Source organism: Lycorma delicatula, chromosome 3 (genome assembly GCF_047948215.1).
Source record: "Lycorma delicatula isolate Av1 chromosome 3, ASM4794821v1, whole genome shotgun sequence".
Classification (NCBI taxonomy): Eukaryota; Metazoa; Arthropoda; class Insecta; order Hemiptera; family Fulgoridae; genus Lycorma; species Lycorma delicatula.
Window position 1 is genome coordinate 105,928,084 of NC_134457.1, and position 23,902 is coordinate 105,951,985.

General features: G+C 29.2%; 2 protein-coding genes across 3 annotated transcripts in view; one reads left to right on the plus strand and one right to left on the minus strand.

The window, feature by feature from the left end:
• Positions 1-362: 362 nt before the first annotated feature.
• The window catches only part of LOC142321845 (uncharacterized), a 30,461-nt gene continuing 6,921 nt past the window's right edge, over positions 363-23,902 (plus strand). The window contains exons 1-3 of one of the 2 annotated variants that reach the window (XM_075360301.1): positions 379-479; positions 1,229-1,407; positions 2,095-2,467. In XM_075360301.1, the coding sequence (XP_075216416.1) occupies positions 1,229-1,407; positions 2,095-2,392 (477 nt within the window). In that variant the 5' untranslated portion in view covers positions 379-479 and the 3' untranslated portion in view covers positions 2,393-2,467. Of the gene's footprint in view, positions 480-1,228; positions 1,408-2,094; positions 2,468-23,902 lie in introns of those variants that run through there. The other variant, XM_075360302.1, reaches the window with a different exon arrangement.
• Positions 10,915-16,026, minus strand: LOC142320948 (uncharacterized). Its single transcript, XM_075358934.1, has 3 exons — positions 16,010-16,026; positions 12,097-12,275; positions 10,915-11,287 (listed from the first exon to the last, which is right to left on the minus strand). The coding sequence occupies exons 2-3, from the start codon at positions 12,273-12,275 to the stop codon at positions 10,990-10,992; spliced, it is 477 nt and encodes a 158-aa protein (XP_075215049.1). The 5' UTR covers positions 16,010-16,026; the 3' UTR covers positions 10,915-10,989.

Genomic DNA, 23,902 nt, shown 5'->3' on the forward strand with positions numbered 1-23,902 from the left:
GTTACAATGTGCAATAACATTCAATCTAAGAAAATGTTTACCGATTCCCCCTCCTTCTTCAATTTTTAAAATCGTTTTTCAATTGGAAAGAAATATAAATTAAACAGAAATTCACCTGACGTAAAAATATAGAATGTGTAACCTAAAACAAATTTACGCCTAAGATAAACTCTCAGAAACAGTTTTCATCCAATTGTAGATAAGTAGGGTACTCAACGTGTGATTTAAATGAAATGTGAGATCATCACACATCAGTTGGTTGTTTCTTAGAATTTGTTTATTTCAATATAGAGATTTACGTAAAATAATACACTCATCTAATATAATTAAGTAATTACGTAATTTTATTTTTCCAAAGATTAAATTAAACATTTATAAACCGGACACTAATTAATTTAATTCACTTTACCACGGGAAACGAACGAGTAAGAAATAATTATTTCTCCAAACAGTTTTCCAGATCTTAAAAAGACATTACGGTAAGATAAATTGTTTTTCATGTGATAGTAGCTTATAAATTTCTACTAAGTTAAGAATTAAAAGTAATTATCATAATTTTATTTTTTTTATTGAACATTTCGTTGCTCATGAACTAAAAGATGAATTATCTTTATTTTCTTGCAATCAAAAATGAATGATAGTTTTAATTTACAATAAAATATTATATATATTTTATTTTTAATTTTAGATATGGGATTATTTTGCAAAGGATAAAAGACAATAGAGACAATAAAAGACAAAAACGTTCAGATCATTAAAGATATTTCTAATTAGTAATGGAAAAAAGGATAAACTATGAGTTAAAATTATAAATAAAAAAAAATTATATTTTGTAATCGTTAGCTGTAAATAAAATTTGTGAAGCCAGTTGTTCGATGAAAGTAAAAATATAATTGCGACTTTTACTTGATTAGAAACAAAGGTTTAAGAAATAACTGAAATGATAATATTGATGTTTAAACAAAATTACTGTTATATGGCTGCAAATTTATTTTCGGCTGCCATAAGACTTCCATTCTTATGGCAGCCGAAGCTCAAACCGATTGAATTCTTACTGATTTTTGGTTTAGTTTAACTTTGTTAAATTCATTATAAATAAAACTGTTTTAAAATCGGTTGGACATATCTGTGTAAATAAAATGGAAAAGATAACCATAAAAAAAAAAAAAAAAATCTAATACACTTTAAGTATTGTATATGATATGTGTAATTGCAATTTTTATTTCAGATGGATTTCACCAAAGCGATGACAGCAAACATAATACTTTTAATCGGATTTGCGGTAATGATTCCTTTGGCATTCAGTGAATATAAATTTCATCCTAAATTCCATCACCAACTCAGAGGAAATGGAAGCATAAATGGTACACATGATCTTTTTATCGGAAATCTAACCGAAGGAGATGTGTAAGTACAGGTGTTATCAATTTAGAAATATTTTTAAATCCTATAATATAATTAAAAGTTAAGTATTCTTTTTAGATGTAATTAGAAATGCGTTTTAGACGCATGAGTCGTCTCATCAGTTAAACTAATAATTAAACATTTGAAAACAATTTTAAAAAAATTGTATATAACTTACTTTTCTAACAAAAATTTTTATTACAGACAAGTAATTCATCAGAAATATTCCACTAACATTTAAAAAGTTTGTTTTAATTGTTTTTTTAAGCAGTTACTTCTACTCCTTCAATCTCTATGGAGGAGTTGTAATGTCCCTTCATTTCATTTGAACTTTCCTGGATTCATTCCGTATAAGGCATTGCATTTTTCAGGCTTTTCAATCATCCATCAGGAAATATTATTATGCATCAGACTATTGGTTTCTGTAGAAATAAATATTTTAACTAACATTATTTATTATATTAACTGATGGGGACGCATAAAATTAACTTTTCGTGTTGTATTAAGTTTCTTGTATAATTTTAAAGATAGATAATTACAAACATAAATAAATATGTATATAATCTGTGTGTGTGTGTGTGTGTGTGTGTGTGTGTGTGTGTGTGTGTGTAAAATTACTGTTTATGAACAATAACAATAATAGAATTACAACCATATTAGAATTAAATATTTTTAACTTGTGTTTTCTAGATTACTATACCATAGTGGAATTGCTGCAGCTGGAAAAGGGAATGAAAGTTTTACTTATGATTTCCAATATCCGGCATACGGTTACAACAATTTAACAATTAGTTATTTAAAGGTCATCGATTTATTAGGCGAAGGTAGAAATGGATATCCGTCTTTGAAGGAAGGAGGAGTTGGATACAACTACACCGTCATCAGTTTTAAGTCAAACAGCAGTTATGGACTCAATTTTAATTTAACAATCTACGGAAATGTTAACCAGTTTAATAGAACGGTTCATCAAATTATTACAAAACATTAACAACAAACAAGTGAAGTAAAAATGTATCGATAAATAAAAATAATTTCATGAATAAATTTTGATGATATATACAAACATGTTTTCATTTCACTTATATTATTTTCTTACTAGAAACTACTTAATCCCTTTTTCCCAGTCGAACTGTAATAACGTCCAGATTATCATATTGCCACAGTAAAGTCATATACTTCAATATAGATAGCACGTACAATACATGGTTCCCCAAAGAAGGGTATATAATTTTTTTGCATTTCATTCTAATAATTTTTTTTTTTTTAATTTATAAAACAACTAATGTTTTCTATTTAAAAGAATAAGTAAAATTTATACTTATTTTACTTATTAAATGAATAAGAAAAAAGGCCAATGGCAGTCAAATAAGAAACATACTAATTCCCTCGTGGTATAGAACCGCAAGGGAGATCAGTCAATTGCTAATTCAGCCCTAGATAAATATTAAAATATTTCTACGCAAAACGTTAAGAAAATACATTGGAAGATTTTCGTAAATAAAACTTGCATGAATATCAAAATTAGGCATAAAAACGAATTGAAAGAGTGCTTTTATAAATAAGAATTATATTGTCGTAAATAAATATTATAGCTTTATATATATAATATAAATACAGTATTATGCCAGTATTTATTTATGAAAATATTATTAGTATGTGCTTTTTAACTAATAAAAAATAAACACGTGAAATGAGGTTGAAGATCTACAATAAGAGAATAAAATGTACCTATTTGAAAAAATGTCAGTATCTGTGTCAGTTTCCTCTTTGACTATAGTTAGTATGCCACGCGTTTACTTTCATGTAAACTTACAAATGATTGGATTTCCATCGATACCTTAATCGAGTAAATGGTATTCGGTAATAATTTTCCGTCTCCAGAAATAATTAAATATTCTTAATTTTTATCAAGAAATGTAAAATCTCATTAACAAAAGCTTATAATGTGCAATAACATTCAATCTAAGAAAATGTTTACCGATTCCTCCTCCTTCTTCAATTTTTAAAATCGTTTTTCAATTGGAAAGAAATATAAATTAAACAGAAATTCACCTGACGTAAAAATATAGAATGTGTAACTGTGAATAAGTTATTTTCTAATTCGTTTCTTAGGACTGTTCATTGTTAATTTTAATTAACCGTAAAAATTTACAAACATTTCTTTTGTTGATAAATTACTGAAAGTACTTTTTATTAATGTTTCGTAAGCAGTTTAGTAGGCCCATGCGAACACTTAGTATAATCGTGTTATATCTCAGGCAATGGAATTAAAGCGTAATAACACATTTTACAAAAAAATAAAAATAAAAAAGAGACGTTTCTAATTCTATATTTTCTATTAAACTATGGGATTTTATTACATTTTTGAAATTTATCTTTTAAAATCCCTAGTAAATTAATTTTTAACCTAAAACAAATTTACGCCTAAGATAAACTCTCAGAAACAGTTTTCATCCATTTGTAGATAAGTAGGGTACTCAACGTGTGATTTAAATGAAATGTGAGATCATCACACATCAGTTGGTTGTTTCTTAGAATTTGGTTATTTCAATATAGAGATTTACGTAAAATAATACAGTCATCTAATATAATTAAGTAATTACATAATTTTATTTTTCCAAAGATAAAATTAAACATTTATAAACCGGGCAATAATTAATTTAATTCACTTTACCACGGGAAACGAACGAGTAAGAAATAATTATTTCTCCAAACAGTTTTATATTATAATATAATATTAACAATAATATTAATATTATTAAATTGTTAAATATTAACAACAAACAAGTCAAGTACAAATGTATCGATTAGTAAAAATAATTTCATGAATAAATTTTGATGATATATACAAACATGTTTTCATTTCACTTATATTATTTTCTTACTAGAAACTACTTAATCCCTTTTTCCCAGTAGAACTGTAATAATGTCCAGATTATCATATTGCCTCAGTAAAGTCATATACTTCAATATAGATAGCACATATAATACATGGTTCCCCAAAGAAGGGTATATAATATTTTGCATTTCATTCTAATAATTTTTTTTTTTTAATTTATAAAACAACTAATGTTTTCTATTTAAAAGAATAAGTAAAATTCATACTTTTTTTACTCATTAAATGAATAAGAAAATATATGCAACAATTAAAAAAAAAATTAAGTTTAAAATTTATAAAATAAATATATTATTTAGTATTTTGGCTTGGTTCGGGTGATTTTCTAGTAAATATCGTCCAAAAATGATAAGAAACATCATTAACTTATGAACAGCAGTTCATAATTGTTTATAATAATAAAAATGATCAAGTTGTTGATAATAAACTAATAATGTTAATCCAAGATGTTTTTAAAGCATATAACTTCCAACAAACATGTTTGTTTTCAAAGTTCCCCAAGAAAATTTGAACTCCCATTTCCATTAACATGAAAACGTTGTGTTCTCTGGGCACTTCTACGTTAAAGAGCTTGTGAATGATGATATTCATAGTTACTTTACTAGTTGACAGATAGGTAAGTTACAGATAATTTCTCTTATTACTTCCTTGTTTGAAGTAAAGAAAGTATTGTGATAGAAAAAAACGTTGATTTTCAGATTTCAACGAAAATATCGATTTTTGCAATCCTTGAATCCATTTTGACTAGTTTCGATGTGATATCTGTATGAAAATATGTACATAACTCAAAAAGGATTAAATGTAGGATGTTGAAATTTTAGATTTAGGACTGTTGTAACAGCTAGTTGAGCACCTCCCTCTTTGATTGTAAAATCCAGATATATTTTGATTTTTTATTTTATATTTACTGCAGTAATAAGCCCTCATTGAGAGTTTTTAACGATATATCATAAGTGGTACTTATTTTCATTGGTTCCAGAGTTATAGACAAATGAAATTATAATTAATGAAATATTTGGATCTTACAAGCGGAGGCACTTGGTTAGAATCTAACTCAATCTACTTTTTTTTTAACTTTCTTTCTAATTTAAATATATTGATTTAATAATAATTATTAACATGTGATTGTAAAAAAAAAAATTACAATAAATAATTATATTTAAATAACAATAAAAAAAAGAATATCAGACGTTTTTAAAGAAATAAAATTTTATGTACTTTTCATTTAAAAAAAAATGTGTAAACGTAATTTAAACAGGGTCAATATTTACAAGGAATTCATGTGATGTACGCAGCAGATTTATTTGAAAAGTTAAGTAAATGTAAAAATCCATTTTATTTGATAAATATAAATTTTATATCCTCTATTATTAGGAATTTCTTTTATATTACAATTAAACTTACCATAAATTATTTAAATCAAGAAATATGCTAAATAAAAGTTTTTTTTTTACTTCATTGTAAAATAACCTTTAAACTTCATATTTAAATGTAGACAATATGAGCTATAAAATATCTGTTTTGTGCAATAAGCAAATCAATTTTATAGATATTAAAAAAAAATCTAACTTACTATTTTATTATTTAATCCTGAATGAGATATTACATTCTTCACTGTTCAGACAGTGATGACAATATATAATAAAATCTATCTTAATAAGGTATACTACCTAAGGTATAGATAGTTTTTTTTTTGTCTTCAGTCATTTGACTGGTTTGATGCAGCTCTCCAAGATTCCCTATCTAGTGCTAGTCGTTTCATTTCAGTATACCCTCTACATCCCACATCCCCAACAATTTGTTTTACATACTCCAAACGTGGCCTGCCTACACAATTTTTCACTTCTACCTGTCCTTCCAATATTAAAGCGACTATTCCAGGATGCCTTAGTATGTGGCCTATAAGTCTGTCTCTTCTTTTAACTATATTTTTCCAAATGCTTCTTTCTTCATCTATTTGCCGCAATACCTCTTCATTTGTCACTTTATCCACCCATCTGATTTTTAATATTCTCCTATAGCACCACATTTCAAAAGCTTCTAATCTTTTCTTCTCAGATACTCCGATTGTCCAAGTTTCACTTCCATATAAAGCGACACTCCAAACATACACTTGAAGAAATCTTTTCCTGACATTTAAATTAATTTTTGATATAAACAAATTATATTTCTTGCTGAAGGCTCGTTTAGCTTGTGCTATTCGGCATTTTATATCGCTCCTGCTTCGTCCATCTTTAGTAATTTTACTTCCCAAATAACAAAATTCTTCTACCTCCATAATCTTTTCTCTTCCTATTTTCACATTCAGTGGTCCATCTTTGTTATTTCTACTACATTTCATTACTTTTGTTTTGTTCTTGTTTATTTTCATGCGATAGTTCTTGCGCAGGACTTCATCTATGCCGTTCATTGTTTCTTCTAAATCCTTTTTACTCTCGGCTAGAATTACTATATCATCAGCAAATCGTAGCATCTTTATCTTTTCACCTTGTACTGTTACTCCGAATCTAAATTGTTCTTTAGCATCATTAACTGCTAGTTCCATGTAAATATTAAAAATTAACGGATATAGGGAACATCCTTGTCGGACTCCCTTTCTTATTAGGGCTTCTTTCTTATGTTCTTCAATTGTTATTGTTGCTGTTTGGTTCCTGTACATGTTAGCAATTGTTCTTCTATCTCTGTATTTGAACCCTAATTTTTTTTAAAATGCTGAACATTTTATTCCAGTCTACGTTATCGAAAGCCTTTTCTAGGTTTATAAACGCCAAGTATGTTGGTTTGTTTTTCTTTAATCTTCCTTCTACTATTAATTTGAGGCCTAAAATTGCTTCCCGAATTAACCCACTATATTTCCTTCCTTCTAACATTCCACGCTCCGACTCGTAGAATGTTATTTTTTAATTTTCTGGTGACCCCTTCTTTAGTAGTCCCCACCCGGAGATCCGAACGGGGGACTATTTTACCTCCGGAATATTTTACCAAGGAAGGCGACTCCATTATTGCTATGTGAAAATGCAGAGAGCAACATTTTCTTGGAAAAAAAGCAGCTGTAGTTTTCCATTGCTTTCAGCTGTGCAGTACTCAAAGAACTGAGTGATGTTGATACGGCCGTTTAAGTCATTGTCACTCACGCCCCTAACATTTACTGAAAGAGCTGCTGCCCTCTTTCAGGAATCATTCCTTAGTCTGGCTCTCAAACAGATACCTCTCCGATATGGTTGCACCTTCGGTCCAGCTACTCTGTATCCCTGGCACTCAAGCCCCCTCACCAACGGCAAGATCTCATGATTCATAGAGGAGGGCATAGATAGCAAGCACCTAATTGACTAAAATTAGTCATTTTAACTTCAAATTAAATGTTAATAAAAAAATTTACTACAGTTAACTTTTTTAAATAAATTAAGGGTCCAGCAGTTTCGAATCGAATTATGGGAACTGTTGAATAAAATAATTAGAATTGGATGCTAATTAGGTGAGATCCTAACTTATGTGAGAATTTCTTGTTTTTAACCATAAATGAATCACATAATTTGTTTTACCTCCACAAATTAATTCTTAAAATAAACTGAGAACTAACTTAAATAAAATGGCACCATTTAGAAGAACTTGAGTCACAATGCAATTGTTGAAATTTCATTTGAAGAGGAATTGCTGTTTTCTAAATATAAATCTGTTTAAAAGCAACTACTTGTGCCACAGCAACTTCATATTTTTAATAGACAGAGGTTCTGTTACATTAACATTATATAAAAAATGACATTATTGAGCAAGAGAGATCTTGATAGTTACATAAAGTGGTGCCTCTTTGTTCTGCACTATTAAGTAGTACCCCTTAAGTGGTGCACCCACCTTTTTTTTCTGTTTAGCCTCCGGGAATCACCGTCAGGTATTACTTCAAAGAATGAATGAGGATGGTATGTATGAGTGCAAGTAAAGTGTAGTCTTGTACAGTCTCAGATCGACCATTTCTGAGATGTGTGATTAATTGAAACCCAACAATCAAAGAACACTGGTATCAACGATCTAGTATTCAAATCCGTATAAAAGAAACTGCCTTTACTAGAATTTGAACGTTGGAATTCTCGACTTTGAAATCAGCTTATTTTCGAAGACCTGTTCACCACTAGACCAAACCAATGGGTTAACTGGTGCACCCCTTTCTTTCTTTCATTTTCCTGTTTAGCCTCCGGTAACTACCGTTTAGATAATTCTTCAGAGGATGATATGTATGAGTGTAAATGTAGTGTAGTCTTGTACATTCTCAGTTCAACCATTCCTGAGATGTGTGGTTAATTGAAACCCAACCACCAAAGAACACCGGTATCCACGATCTAGTATTCAAATCCGTGTAAAAATAACTGGCTTTACTAGGACTTGAACGCTGGATCTCTCGACTTTGAAATCAGCTGATTTGGGAAGACGCGTTCATCACTAGACCAACCCGGTGGGTTAACTGGCGCACCCCTACCCACATATAAGTTAACAAACCTGTAACTTGTTTAAAAAATAAGGTTTTTAAAAAAAGAAGAGAACAGTGGCTTAACAGATAAAACAGCTTATTTTGGTATGAGTTTTATTATATGCATTTTTACATGACTTTTGAAGGTGTTATAATTGGGATAATTACCTGGATCCTCAATTTAGTTTATTAATAAAATTCTATGTAGAAAGAAATGATCACAATTTATTAATAACTAGCTGTATCCACCACGCCTCGCTGTGGCACATTGTGGTTGCATGGATGAGAAATGAGAAACAAAACAAAGCATATGTTTCATAGAAGTTTAATTTTGCAATACTTGTTGATATACAATATTTTTTTTGTTTTTCCACTGTCTGCGTAGATATAAAGCCTATCTGGTTTGCCGACTCGGGAACACGCACATGCAAATGTCCATGTGAGAAGCAATCCGCATCTAAATCTAAACCACACAATTCTAAAGATTGACCTTGAGCTTTATTGATTGTGATTGCAAATGCCAATCGAATTGGGAATTGCAATCTTTTAAATTGAAATGATGTATCGGTTGGGATCATGAGTATTCGAGGAATGAGGACATCTTCACCTTTGAAGGGCCCCGTTAAAATCTTGCTTCCACTACGTTATTCATCAATTTCTTAACTGCAAGTCGCGTGCCGTTAAAGAGTTTTGACTGATTAATATTCCGCAACAGGATAATTGGCACATCTATTTTCAATTTTAATATGTGTGGTGGCAATCCTGGCAGATAAGTGATTTTAAAAATTCCGTTGGATAATTAACTACTTGCGGCAAGGATAGCTCGTTCACTGAGCCAATCGTGATTTCTATGATTAATTTGAACATTTGGAAATACTTTTTCGATTAGTTCTCCTTTCGATTTCAAAATTTATCAAGAAATGATGTTCGTCTAGACGTCTCATCGACTGCCAACTGTCCGTTTCCAATGACCTCCAATGAGCTGCAGAATTGATGATAGATCAATTCTGCAGCTCGGGTGGGTGCTGGCATTCCCAATTGACTAAGAACTTTATTTGCATTAGGTAAACACTTGTCTTCAATATTTATCAATACTTCGTTGTAAATGGCTTCTGTACATTCCGACAAAAGTGAATATTTAACCTAACAAAGGATGCTTTGGTCAGTATGTAGGGATATTATTTTATGTGTATTGGGTTATTTCGACCTTTTTTGCATAGTCCTAAGTCTATCTGGGCTATATGAAAGTTGGGTGTTTTAATTTTTTTACTGTAAGTCATCCTTCTTGGTGGCTTTTCTTTTTGTTTTGGTGTTTTTTTTGTTTTTTTTTTTAATAAAATACAGATGTTTAGCTATGATCTTAAATATAATTCAAAGAAATTTGTTACTTAATCAGTTGTGATATTGTTTACTTTGGCAACGTCCATACGGGCTCTTTGTGATTGGTCGTTGTGTTTGACAGCGGCTATCTTGCAGTGATCTGATTGGTTTTCCTTTGTTTACCTTTCCATCTGATATCATCATTCACAAGCTCTTTAACGTATAAGTGCCCAGAGAACACAACGTTTTCATATAAATGGAAATGAGAGTTTAAATTTTCTTGGGGAACTTAGAAAACAAACATATGTTTGTTGGAAGTTATATGCTTTTAAAACAACTTGGATTAACATTATTAGTTTATTATTAGAAATTTGATCATTATAATTATTATAAACAATTATGAACGGCTGTTCATAAGTTAAAGATGTTTATTATCATTTTTGGACGATATTTACTAGAAAATCACCCGAACCAAGCCAAAATACTACATCTTATATTTATTTTATAAATTTTTAACTTAATTTTTTTTTTCATTGTTGCATATATTTTCTTATTCATTTAATGAGTAAGAAAAGTATGAATTTACTCATTCTTTTAAATAGAAAATATTAATTGTTTAATACATTTTAAAAACGAAAAAACCTTTATTAGAATGAAATGCAAAGTATTATATACCCTTCTTTAAGGAACCATGTATTATATGTGCTATCTATATTGAAGTATTTGACTTTACTGAGGCAATATGATAATCTGGACGTTTTTACAGTTCGACTGGGAAAAAGGAATTAAGTAATTTCTAGTAAGAAAATAACATAAGTGAAATGAAAACATGTTTGTATATATCATCAAAATTTATTCATGAAATTATTTTTATTTATCGATACATTTTTACTTCACTTGTTTGTTGTTAATGTTTTCTAATAATTTGATGAACCGTTCTATTAAACTGGTTAACATTTCCGTAGATTGTTAAATTAAAATTGAGTCCATAACTGCTGTTTGACTTAAAACTGATGACGGTGTAGTTGTATCCAACTCCTCCTTCCTTCAAAGACGGATATCCATTTCTACCTTCGCCTAATAAATCGATGACCTTTAAATAACTAATTGTTAAATTGTTGTAACCGTATGCCGGATATTGGAAATCATAAGTAAAACTTTCATTCCCTTTTCCAGCTGCAGCAATTCCACTATGGTATAGTAATCTAGAAAACACAAGTTAAAAATATTTAATTCTAATATGGTTTTAATTCTATTAGTGTTATTGTTCATAAACAGTAATTTTTCTATAAAATATATTTCATTTTAAAAGTCATTGTATTCTTTTTTTGCGTTACAGATGTCTTTCTCGTTTCTTATTTGTATTCAGATTGTTTTACACACACACTCACACACACACACACACACACACACACACACACACACACACATACATACATACATACACACACACAAATTATATACATATTTATGTATGTTTGTAATTATCTATCTTTAAAATTATACAACAAACTTAATATAACATGAAAAGTTAATTTTATGCGTCCCCATCAGTTAATATAATAAATAATGCTAGTTAAAATATTTATTTATGCAGAAACCAACAGTCTGATGCATAATAATAGTTGCTGATGGATGATAATGAAATTTAAAAGCCTGAAAAATGCCATGCCTTATACGGAATGAATCCAGAAAAGTTCAAATGAAATGAAGAGACATTACAAATCCTCCATAGAGATTGAAGGAGTAGTAGTATCTGCTTAAAAAAGCAATTAAGACAAACTTTTTAAATGTTAGTGGTATATTTCTGATGAATGACTTGTCTGTAATAAAAATTTTTGTTAGAAAAGTAAGTTATATACAATTTTTTTTAAATTGTTTTATTATTAGTTTAACTGATGAGACGACTCATGCGTCTAAAACGCATTTCTAATTACATCTAAAAAGAATACTTAACTTTTATTTATATTATAGGATTTAAAAATATTTCAAAGTTGATAACACCTGTACTTACACATCTCCTTCGGTTAAATTTCCGATAAAAAGATCATGTGTACCATTTATGCTTCCATTTCCTCTGAGTTGGTGATGGAATTTGGGATGAAATTTATATTCACCGAATGCCAAAGGAATCATTACCGCAAATCCGATTAAAAGTATTATGTTTGCTGTCATCGCTTTGGTGAACTCCATCTGAAATAAAAATTGCAATTACACATATCATATACAATGCTTAAAGTGTATTACATTTTTTTTTTTTTTTATGGATATCTTTTCCATTTTATTTACACAGATATATCCAACCGATTTTAAAACAGTTTTATTTATAATGAATTTAACAACGTTAAACTAAACCAAAAATCAGTAAGAATTCAATCGGTTTCAGCATCGGCTGCCATAAGAATGGAAGTCTTAAGGAGAATAGTAAATTTGCAGCCAAATAACAGTGATTTTGTTTAAATTTCCATATTATCATTTCAATTATTTCTTAAACATTTGTTTCTAATCAAGTAAAAGTCCAATTATATTTTTACTTTCATCGAACAACTGGCTTCACAAATTTTATTTACAGCTAACGATTACAAAATATTATTTTTTTGTTTATAAATTTTAACTCAAAGTTTATCATTTTTTCCATTACTAATTAGAAATATCTTTAATGATCTGAACGTTTTTGTCTTTTATTGTCTCTATTGTCTTTTATCCTTTGCAAAATAATCCCATATCTAAAATTAAAAATATAAGCCTGTGATAAACTTCTGTATATAATGTATGATGGTTTAACTTAGAATACGATGTAAGTGGCCACTCGATAAATTTCTAGAAATTTATCTTGGAGCATCTTAACTTAGGGCTATTTTTTCAAATACTTCGTGAACATATCTATATATATTCTGGACAATAATTAAATTACAAAATTTACATTTAGTGTACGCTTATTGGTTTATATTTATTTAATATATGAGTTTTCTCAAGGTATTTAATATATGTTCTTGTTTAATCTCAAGTTCAATTAAATTTTTAATTTTTTAAAAAGTTTCATTATTTTTTTAAAAACGATTTAACGGATTGTGACCAATTATCGACGTATAGCTCATATTCTACGTTAACGTTTGGTAAAAAAATAAGACGGGTAAATAAGAAGGTTAATTTTCTTAACAAATAAGAGCGTTTATCTCAACATATACGACGCATTAAGTGTACTTGTGTGCCGCCATCGTAGTGTCATTGACATTTTTAAAAACAATTCTCTTTATTTTTCTCCATTTTTTATAAGTAAGTATGTTGCAGTTAACTGCGAGACTCACTTCTTTCCATTATTTTTGTCAGTTTGACAATTCTATTAATATATGTTTCTTTTGAATATTTTTTTTTTTTTTTAATTCTTTGCTGTGGTGTATAAGTTTCTTTCTTTAATTTAATTTTTGAATGAGAATTCATTTAAATAATTTAAAAAAATTTCACTTATTTTAAACACTCGTAATAAAGTTTAAAATAATTCATCAGAAAACAATTTTACATCCCGGATAAATTTCTAAAAATTTAGCTTGCAGCATCTGTATTTAGCGCTATTTTTTCATGTAAGGCGTGAACATATCTATCATATATTTTCGACGGTAAATAAAATACAAAATTTACATTCAGTGTACTAAAAATTGGTTGAAAAAAAATTTTGCAGGAGGTTCGGCTAATAAATTTTTCATATATATGAGTAGCATGGTAATGAAAAACAGATACTGGAATGAAATAAAAAATGAATAAAAGCTCAATACCTTAGCTAAAAATTGCAGTATTTATTTTTCCCTATAATCCCCATGTACTATTTTCCCAACGTGTGACAAGTTTTTGTCACTGAAAAATTCTGTGGTCTTTCTCGGAACATAGCGGCCACACCTTCTTTCATCTCATCGTCGGTGGTATCAGAGTATGTCATCCTGCGTGGGAGAGCCATCAGAGAGTTTGCACTGTACCCATCGTGCACAGATTATACGGTAACCCAATTGCTCTATAATATGGCCAACTCGTTCTTTAGATATGCCTAACTGAATAGCGATGCGTTGCCGGGTGATTCACCGGTCACTTTGAAGCGAATCGTCCACCACTTTCGATGTTTCTCGTCAGTCGAAGAAACTGGTCGTCCGCTGCAAGATGCGTCCTCAATTGTCACTTTACCAGCTTCACATTTGCGAAATTTTAACGCCCACCTATTTACAGTACCCTGTCAACAGTTTCACTACTGTAAACCGCTTTTAAACGATGAAAAATATTCGTAGGATTCAGATTTTCTGCTGTTAAAAATTCGACAAATTGGCCGTACTCGACTACATTTTAACTGCTACTGAAAACTAACCGAAAAATGATTTCAAATAGAGGGGGTATTTTAGCTACCATGTGCTGTCACGCTAAACTCGATAGTACCTTTTGTCTCCGTGTAGCACACTAGTGGACAAAGTTTTATCAGCCGTGCCTCGTATTTATCTATTATTAAAAAAAAAGATTTACGTAATATTCTGTTTTCTTTTATATTTATTTTATTCGTTTGATTTCAGTCATAAAAATCCTTTATCAGTTTATTTTTTTTAAAATACAGATACAAAAATATTACTGCAGAACGTATTAAATATTATTGAGGAACTCATGAAATACATTTTTTTTAAAACCCTTTGACTCACATAACACACATCCCCGACATCCGTAGAAACCCAAAAAAATAACAGTGAATAAAATATTTCATTAGAAATACTTTTTTTTCAGTAAAGACTGAAGAAGACTAAATTGACTGAATTTGGAAATTGAAAACTGCTTTTTTTGAAGATGACATCGGTTAATTTGGTTAATGATTTTGTTTATATTATTTTAGAGAGAGGTGCAAATGTTATTACGTGTTTAAAACAGGTGGTTAAACAATAACTAGTTGCAATTAAAGTATTATACCATTTCAGTCCTATACTTTAATAGTATTTTTTTAATTTCACACAAGTGAAGAGATTTTATTTACGAAAATCACTTAATAAAATTTCTTCTTATGTTTGTTGACAACTTTCCAAATAATAAATAATAATGATTATGTATATTACTGGAGCCAGACTATTATTTAAATGTAATAATAATTCAAGAGTTCTAAGTTTCAAATCCTAGTAAAGGCAGTCAGTTACTTTTATACGGATTTGAATACTAGATCGTCGATACCGTCGTTCTTTGGTGGTTGGGTTTCAATTAACCACACGTTTCAAGAATAGTTGACCTGAAACTGTAGAAGACTATATTTCATTTGTATTCATACATATCATCACACTTTTCGTCACACTTTTTTCAGTACTTATCAGTAATCATTTTCCTTCTGTGTAAAGAGCAAAGTAAAGTTTTAATTATGAGTAATAAAATTTACTGAAGTAAAAAAAAAGATTATAATAAAATTTATTATAATCTTTTTTTTACTTTTATTTATAGTCGCATCAGCATTGTAACTATACCGTTAAATGTGCAGTCTTGAACAAACTTAGGCCAACCATTCCCTAGACGTGTGATTAATTGAAACCCAACCGCCAAAGAACACCGGTATCCACGATCTAGTGTTCAAAAGTAAATGAAAGCACGTAAGCTTGCCTTACTCTTGTTAGAATTTGAACCTGAGAACTTTAACTTCGAAATCAGCTGATTTTTGACGACAAGTTTAACACTAGACCAACCCGGTGGGTTATTATAATTTTTACTTTCGTATATGTTATCAAATAAAATTATTTTGTTAAATTTATTTATTTTATCGCTAAAATAAAATTATAAATCATTTTGATTGAATAAATAAAGGTAATCAACCAACTTTTATTTCATATACAACTGGAATGATTAATAAAATAATAATAATTACTTTTAATTCTTAACTTCAGCAATTTTTAAGCTATCATATGAAAAATTATAATTTTTACCTTAATGTGTATTAAAAGTTCCGGAAAACTGTTTTGAAAAATAATTATTTCTTAGTCGTATGTTTGCCGTGGTAAAGTGAATTTAATTATTAATGCCCGGTTTATAAATGATTAATTTTATCTTTGGAAAATAAATTATTTACGTAATTACTTTAATTACATTAGATAAGACTATTATTTTACTTAAATTACAAGTACTTTAACTGAAATAAAAAATTTGAAGAAATAACCAACTTGCTCGTATGTTGTCTGTCTATATGATGATCTCATTCACAAAAAAAATCTTAAAGCGCGCGTAAAGTACCCTAATTATCTATAATTGAATAAAACATTCATGATATGTGAAAATATGTGAATTTTTTTTCGAAGTTTTAGGGGCATCGACTGCTGTGGTCATTAGCCCCTTTCTAAATCAAGAAGAAAAAGAAAAATCCTTTTACTTCCCTATTAATAGCACGAGCGACATAGTAGTAGACTAGTCTTGTCATAATAGATATCACCCAGAAATAGACTTGTCAGGGAGTAATAAAATCCCCAAAAGAAACACAACGTAACAAGGGTGTAAAGGGTCCTTGTTACTTAAAACCGTATAAAATTGGCACTTTAAAAACACTTAAAATACACTTAAGCTCTCAAACCATTTCTTACAAAATGTTATCGATCCTGTATAACTAAATTCACTATCAAACAAAAGAAATTAAAATCCTCCTTTGATCAAAATTCTTAAAAAATTCTCTGCCATTATCGCCTAGGTTATCAGTTAGGCCATTCCGTTTATCCTTTCTTCTTCCGTTTTACTATCATCCTGAAGGTCTAGATGTCGAATTCCAGAGTATCTGAATCCAGGTAGATGGAATCTTCAGATCCTTCACCGTAAATCGTGGAGGATATCTTGCTGTCAGCATCAAATGACACCGGCTCCGATGGTGGGATCAGAAGTACATCACAGTTGAGACTGGATGCACTCACTGCTAGAACATGTGGGACGGCCGAACTACTTGCCCTCTCACCCAAAAGGCTTCCGCGATTTCGGCGGCTCCATTGTTGCTTTTTCTAAATCTTCCTTTTCCAAAATCATTATTTCTGTTTTCACAGATCCCTGAGCTGGGATTTTTTCAATCTGTACTTTGGCTGCTGTCTTGTTCATTGACTTAAAAGAAGCTGCAGGAGCCGCAGCAACCTGAACATAGGATGTAAACTTCGGTGATCGGCTGACACAATTTTTCTGGCTTCGAAGTAGCTTTTGAACGGTCATAACCTCCTGTATTGCCGCTTCCTTCTTATAATTATTATTTATTTATTACTTATTTCGCAATAATTGATTATAATCATTTTCGAACAATTATTATTAAGGTTTTTCTTTGCTTATCTGTAACCTCCAAGGCGGGCCGCCGCAATGGACAGATTCAGCTGTGCATAGACTTGTTCATACCGTATTACGTCCTGCTGGCCTTAACAATAATCTGTTTTATTAAGGGAACATCTTTTTTCCTTTCATAAATACATAATGTCCGTAACGGTTATGAACCTGAAATTCATTGTTAGAATTGAAATGGATCTTATAAGAAGGCCAGCAACATTTCTGAATGGTACCAATAAAAATAAAACAGTTAATTCGTTTTTCCCAATATTATGTCTAATCATAATGTTATTTAATTGCGGGCTTTTACACCAGTTTTTATAATATTGACATTTCTTTAGAAATGGGTTGTAGGGTTTTAAGTGGCAATTGTATATTTTAATACACTCCTGTCATCTTCTGTTCTTTTGGGGTTTTAATATTCCATGACAATCCTGTTTTCAGGATAATCTCCTTGACTGGTCTTTTGATATGATTGCTATATTTTATATTTGCTATATTTTATATTTTATATGCTATATTTTTCTACGCTACTTTTTTATGGGAAAGTTTTAGATTTAGATTAGGGCTAAGGATCATAATAGTCTCCGTTATCCCCCACAAAAAAAAAATTATTTATGTATTTTTTCATTAAAATTTTAAACATAATTTAACATGTAATTAGCTACAATTAACTAATTAGGTGCAGGCTATTTAAATACTTTGTAATGCGTTTCTGCGTGAAGCTCGATAATTAAGACCCGTTTCCGTTCTTATAGCACAAGGTTAAGAAAAATTACAATCCTCTGCATATAGGTTAAGTTTTGTTAGATTATGCTTATTATTTGTAATTACAACCATATAACATGAACAATTACTTGTACGTTGTGTAAAAAACCACTGTGGAGAAAAAAATAGAAAAGACGCAACTTTTCTTCATTTTTTATGAAAAATTTCAGTAACGACAGTAGATTCACAGTCAAGTGATCTAGATTAAATTTTACCTAACATAGTTTAAGATGTAAATTATTTGTTTTCTTATATAAATTATTTGTTTGAATTCACCTAGTATATTTACAGATTTTTCTCTTGTGACAAATTGCTGTTTTCATTAAGCTTAAGTAAACAGTCCGGTAGGCCCATTTGTATGCTTACGAAAGTCCAGTTATACCTAAGATGAAAACTAGCTTCATAATAAATAAAAGTGATTTTTTATAAATGTGATTTTTATGAATGACAAAGAAAAATTCTTTATTTCTAAAACTCATTTACAAAAACCTAGTGTTTATCTCTTACAGATAAAGACTAGTAAATTTTACTTTACTGTACCAGGAAAAAACTAACAAAGCTTTCCGGTGATGTGTATTTCTTTTATGAGAAACAAGCTAAATCAGAGTACTATCGGGCACTACTTGTTAAATACTACAGTCAAGTTATATATATATATATATATATATATATATATATATATAACTATTGATATAGATTCTCGAATTTTAAGTGAAAAATTGCGCTCACGCACATATATTTATATATATATAATTTAAATAACATTTAATCTACTGAATCTTAAAAAGATTAATTTCAGTATAGATATATATATATATATATACGCAAAAGCATACACACACAGACTTTTTTCTTGGTCGGTGCCTCTATTTGAGTGCTATATTTGAGAAGATAAAAAACGTTTTGCTTAGGATGTTTAAAGTCTTGATAAACCGAAGAGCTCACTACCAACGATCACGAAATTTAAGCTTAGATTATAACTGAATTCCCTATTAAAGAGATCAGCAAAACAATGAGTAACAGAAGTGACTGTGTGGTGTCAACAAATGAAACTTCAGCGGTGTTAGCAAATTAAATTATTCGTACCGCTTTGATTCGAATAGTTTATCGTAATTAAAGCGGAATAAATTTAACAAAATATATATATTAAACATAAATCATATTTATTTATATATGCTATGGGAAAATCAAAGTTAATCATACCTTAGATATATTTTAATAAGTAATCATTAGTTTAATTTTTAATTCATATTTTTATTACAAAGTATTATTTTAAAAATCGTTTAATGAAGTATTATCATTACTGGTATATATTAAATATTTAAAGATCTTCACAAAAAACGTAAGTTATAAAATTTATCGCATTTCTATTGTACTTGATCATGATGTGTAACGATCACAATCAGATGATTTAATGACACTTATTTATAATATAATTATCATTAAACAATTCTGTCTTTTTATTTGAATTACTATCTTGTATGTTATATATATTTATTATTATTATTATTACATCTATTATTATTGTTGTTATTATTACAGTTATTTATTTTATTTTATATATTTTTAGAACAATAAATTGTATTTATAAGACATTTTTACGTTTGTTAGTTTCTCAGTATCCTTGTCGAACCACGAACATGCGACAATATGTTGTATGTATTATCAAAGAATTAACATTTGTTTGCTTCAATAAAAAAAAAAAACTGCAACTACTTCGATAAAAAGGTTTTTAAATTTTTATTGATAGGTTTCGTTGCTAGCGAACAAAAAAGTCCCTTTCGTCACGCGGGAAGGTGGAGGTAGATTTCATCGGTGCTAAGTAGAGGATAACAAAAATTGAATCTTAAAGTTAAGAAAAACTTCAAATTTACTCAATACGACAATGGTTGCATGTGAAAAAGTTTTACATGTTTAGCATACAACAAGCCCCATCTTACAAGTCCAGCAACATTTTGCCGTAAGGGTTGGTCGTATCTAAAATTGTTACAGACAAAAGTTTTAGGTAATGTTTAGAGGAGTCTTTGAAACTCCATTTTTCCAAACCCCCCCAGAGCCAATGATTGGTGATATCAAAAAACTTTACTTAGATATGTTTTAGGCCTTTCTCCGAAGAATAGTACGAACGAATTCGATATTTTACTTGATCAGAAGGTTATAGCGAAATTTTGTTTTTTCGAAAAAGCCACCCCATTTCCACCCCCATGATCTGATTTTGACCATTAACAAACTCGACCGAGATTTTGGGTCGAGTTAGTTTTAGGAAATAGTTTGAAAGTGATATGCGAAGACATGTCGAAATTTTCCGGAAGTCGAATCATGGTACTCGTTACAATAGGTAGCTTTCTTATGAAATCTAACTAAAACTGCTACTAGATATGTTCGCAAAACAATTCGTGTAGTCTGTATCGTAAAATTAAAACGAAAACTGCAAATTTACAAATTTATGAGTTGACGTAATATACAGTAATTTAATACACTTCAAATTGTCACAAGGTACTTGTTTAGGATAAAACTTAACATAAATATCAGTACACAATTACTCAAATTAATAATCAACAGAGATTTTTTTTAATTACGGTAATCGCTACCAAGAAATGAGGTCACGTGATAAGGTGTCTGTTATTTCCAAAAATAAATAATAAAAAATTACAAAGCCAAGAGTTTTAAAATGAGTAATCTATTAACACAGGCCTTCAAAAATTGTGGTAGATTGTCCTTCTCTTCTCAAGTTGGTAAGCGGACACAGCAATACAAAAAAATCATTATAACACAAAAAATACAAAAATTTTGGATTATAATTATTAAAATTCTAAATTATTAGTATTTACTGATAATTATTATTAGTACAGTGGATCAATGGTTCTCAAACATTTATTGATATATTATAATACAAAAGAGTTTCAACACGCATTTCGTTCTTCCTTAATTTGAGTAAACTATTTTTTTGTATAAATATAAAAATACAAGCTACTCGACTCGCAAAAACTAACACGGAACAACGACTGTGGAAAGTTTGATATATATATATATATATATATATAATCAAATATTTAAAAATCTTCACAAACATAACTTAAGTCATACAATTTATTCCACATTCGATTATACATAATCGTGATAATAATAATAATCGTAATGGTAATGTAAAGCGGTAGATCACAACACTAGCTTAACTTATCAAATAATTTTAATCCTTTCAATGACCTAGATTGAGGTTTTCAAGGTGAAATCCAAATCGATTTTCAGTTGACGACAAAATAAAAACATTTATCAAAAAATGTCAAATGATGAATAATAGTGTTTCGAATGAAAGCCTGCCTTTCCAAATTTGGAAAATTTTGTGACAATACATAAAATTGGAACGAAAGATAATCTCAGCATATCGTAAAACCCCACTGCTTAATGCGCGATGAAATTTTTGAAGAATATTTTAAAGAAGACTATTCTGAATTCAACCCTTTCATACTAGTTATTATTCCTGTAAAAATGAAATTTACTAAATTATGTGAATTTTGGCTAATGTTTAAAAATTAATAGCCGATCCATCACTGTTCAGAAAAATATTGTCATTTTTAACTGCATTTTCTACCACACATCTTTGTTAAATTGGGTCTCTGCTACGGTGAGAGTAAAAACAGGTTTCTTAATAAATTGAATCTTGACTCATATTTGCGCATAAAATTAGGTTCAATCGAACAGACATTTCTTCGCTTGTTTCAAGGACGGTGCATCACCCTCCTTATTGAATTTTTAATATTCAAGAATATTGTAATCAATAATGTAAGTAAATATAAAATGTAACATTTCTTTGTGAAATAAATGAATGATTTCTGTAACAAACTATTTTAAAAACTTTTATAAATAAAAAATTGTAAGATAATTTTTTTGTAATATAAATAATTATTGTCAAAGAGATTGAAAATTTTATTGCTGTACCATTCTGAGGTACAATTCTATCAATATCCTAATGACACATTATATATTCAATAGTTCAATGGTACGCTATTGAACTGTAATTCACATGAATACTACTTGAAAAAACTTTGAGAACCACATTATTATTGCTTAGTTCTAGACAGTAAAAGGCCCATGGCAGTCAAATAAGACAACATGTAAGTTAATGATACGTATATTTCCTCGTGATATCGTTTTTTCATCTGAACAACCACCAAAAACATACTAATTCCCTCGTCGTATAGACCCGGAGGGGAGAACAGACGATTGCTAATTCAGCCCTAGCTAAATATTAAAATATTTCTACGCAAAACTATAAGACAATTAATTGAAAGAGCTCTATTATAAATAAGAATTATATTGTCGTAAATAAATATTGTAGCTCTATATATATTATAAATACAGTATTATACCAGTATTTATTTATGAAAATATTGTTAGTATGTGCTTTTTAGCTAATCAAAAATAATCATGTGAAATGAGATTGAAGATTTACAATAAGAGAATAAAATGCTTAGTGTAAATCATTATGCCTTTAAAATTAGAGCTGAGAATATAAATTATTTGAACAAATCTGAAAATATTTGGGAGAGAAACGTTTTTAAGATTTGTCAATAGGAAAGTGTATAAACCTTTTAATTATTCCTTAAAAGTATTTCTTGTTAACAGGTCAGAATTATAATAATGAAATTTTGACTTTTTTTCTTAATTTTATATTATCTTAAAACTGTGTAACGGAAAATTCATATTTCTTATCTTTTTACCGGTTTACAAAAATCATGTTGATAATTTTCTTCTTTAAACAGAAGGAGATATGTGAATAAATAAACATGCAGTCGAATCCTACAGGAAAAATTAACTTTAATTTTATCTTCAGTGAGATATCACATGGTTTGCAATCTTGATGAAAATGTTTTTAAACTAAACATTATCACTCCAGAATTTTAATTTTAAGTATTGGTTTAATTCTGAGTTATTATAAAGTATAGTATTTTCAAATTTATTAAATTATACTCTTCAAATTGCTATTGGTCCCACCAGTAGTTAAAAATCCAACCGATCAACATCAATAATTAATTTGACAGCAATTCGCTGCCACGCCTAGGCCGGTGATTGCCAGCAAGTACCTGTCTACAATTAAAGCGCTTGGAGTCTTAATCTGGTTGGTAGCCAGCCATGTCTCTCGGTTATCCTACATCAGCGCGTTTGAGTCTTTTCCCTAAGGTAAACTACTGATGTCGGATTTTGTATGATTAAAATAAAAAATTTTGGGCAGTTGTTTTTTGAAATTTTAATAAGAATAGAAAAATTTGGATAAGTTAAAGAGGAAAAAAAATTACCCAAAATATCTAATTTGTTTTTATAAATGTAATAGTCTTTGAGAAAACTGTGACTATCTAAGATATTTTTATATGGAATGGTAAAATAGACTACTGAAAAATTCAAAATTTTGTAGGTAATTTAGTGCACTTGTTAAAGAATAGTCTACTAAAAAGAAAAGATGGTCGTTCAAGAGTGCGAGAGAGAGTTTGGTTTTCAAGCCTATGTACCAGTTTTGATTTTTGCTTGGCCCGTAGCCTTTTTTGATTTTTTATCAATAAGTTGACAATAAACGTCTTAAATAAGAAATTCTTTATATAATTATCTCCATTCCATTCATATGAAATCGTATTTTAATTAAAAATGTCAGCTATATTTAAAGGTTAAATAATTTAACATTCAAGAAACGAGTAACAGTTAGTGATAGTTAAATAAAGTTTAATATAATTCTGATAAATATTACAATTATAATTATAGAAAAAGAACAT